The sequence below is a fragment of the Phaethon lepturus genome, unplaced genomic scaffold (genome assembly GCF_000687285.1).
Source record: "Phaethon lepturus isolate BGI_N335 unplaced genomic scaffold, ASM68728v1 scaffold56401, whole genome shotgun sequence".
Taxonomy (NCBI): Eukaryota; Metazoa; Chordata; class Aves; order Phaethontiformes; family Phaethontidae; genus Phaethon; species Phaethon lepturus.
The window spans coordinates 9,400-10,671 of record NW_010518149.1 but is presented as its reverse complement, the minus strand read 5'-3'; the positions used below and the strand labels follow the sequence as shown (position 1 = coordinate 10,671).

At 40.6% G+C, this 1,272-nt stretch overlaps 1 protein-coding gene across 1 annotated transcript in view; it reads right to left on the bottom strand.

Annotated features, from left to right (window-relative positions):
• Positions 1 to 186: 186 nt before the first annotated feature.
• The window catches only part of LOC104628117 (desmoglein-2-like), a gene marked incomplete at its 3' end in the record, with an annotated part of 3,714 nt that continues 2,628 nt past the window's right edge, over positions 187 to 1,272 (bottom strand). The window contains exon 5 of the mRNA XM_010296599.1: positions 187 to 347. Within this exon, the coding sequence (XP_010294901.1) occupies positions 187 to 347 (161 nt within the window). The remainder of the gene's footprint in view (positions 348 to 1,272) is intronic.

The window sequence follows — 1,272 nt, the reverse complement described above, 5'->3', positions numbered from 1 at the left end:
CCCTGGAAAACATGCATCCGCCAGACAAGGCTTTAATCCCCAGGGAAGTGAAGGAAGGTAAGAGGGTCAGCTCTTCACCCCGGCAGGCAGGGCTGAAGGTGTCACAACAGGCATCAGAAAACTGCTGTTAACAGATTACAAATGAGAGCGTTGTTTTGGGGTTTTTTTGGGTTTTTTTTTTTTTACCTCTCTGTCAAGGTTAATTTTTGCTACTCGAACTTCGCCAGTATCCTTATTCATACTGAATGCAGCGCTAGGGCTTTGGGAAACAATCCTGAAAGCAATTTTGGAATTGAGGTTATTTGGTTCATCTGCATCTGTTGCATTTATCCTCATCACAATTGTACCTGGAAAAAGCAAACAAAATACAGTATTTGTTTACACTGCCATGCACTGGGAAGTATTTTTACTGTAATGTCAAAGATAAGAGCATGTTGTCAGATGGACTGCACAATTTTCTGATGCTTTTGCCTTTGTTTATTTAATGAATAGAGCTGAAGAAGCATTCCTTAAATACAGACAGTACATGTTAAAAGTATATCCTCTAGCAAACAAAATGATTGTATCCACATGTCTGTAACTCATAGGATTCAATGCACCAGAATTAAACAACAGGTTGAATTCTCTCAAAAATTCTGACAGAAAACTGTAGATATTAAACAGAGAAGAAAGAAAAAGTTTTTGAACAACAAGCTACATTTCGCTCACACATTATTCTAAAGAGAGCACTACTAACTCCTCTACCTGAACGTTATTAAAGCAATTGCTCTAAATTGATGCCCTCCAACAGCTTCACTCAAAATACATGGCAGTCCCCATGGTGCAAACCCCTTATAACTCACGGCACAGGCTTTTGTCCTCTGGGAACGGGTGTACCTCAGCGTCCCGTGCCTGAGTTTGAACATTAGCTGGAATTCAGGCAAAGAGCAATTACCATATGGCTGCTACTAACTTGAAAGAGAGCTGAGGGAACTCACTACCTCACACAACTGGATGGTCAAGAATTTGTTTCTTCAGATTATCATGACATTGAAATGGACACAATGTCAGATAATTACCAGGTTGTTTTATTCCAGCTTTTCTTATCTTCCGGGAAATAATCTGTTGCTCTTATGTCTACTGAAATCCACAGGAAAACCACCACTAACTTGTTCTTTGAGGGTTAGGTCACGACCATATGTGCTTAACAGCGAAGTACCTCTCCAGCCCATAGATAAAGCAGGGCTTTTCATGAGCATGGCAGAGTTAAGTCCCTCCCAAATAGGCTGGGAC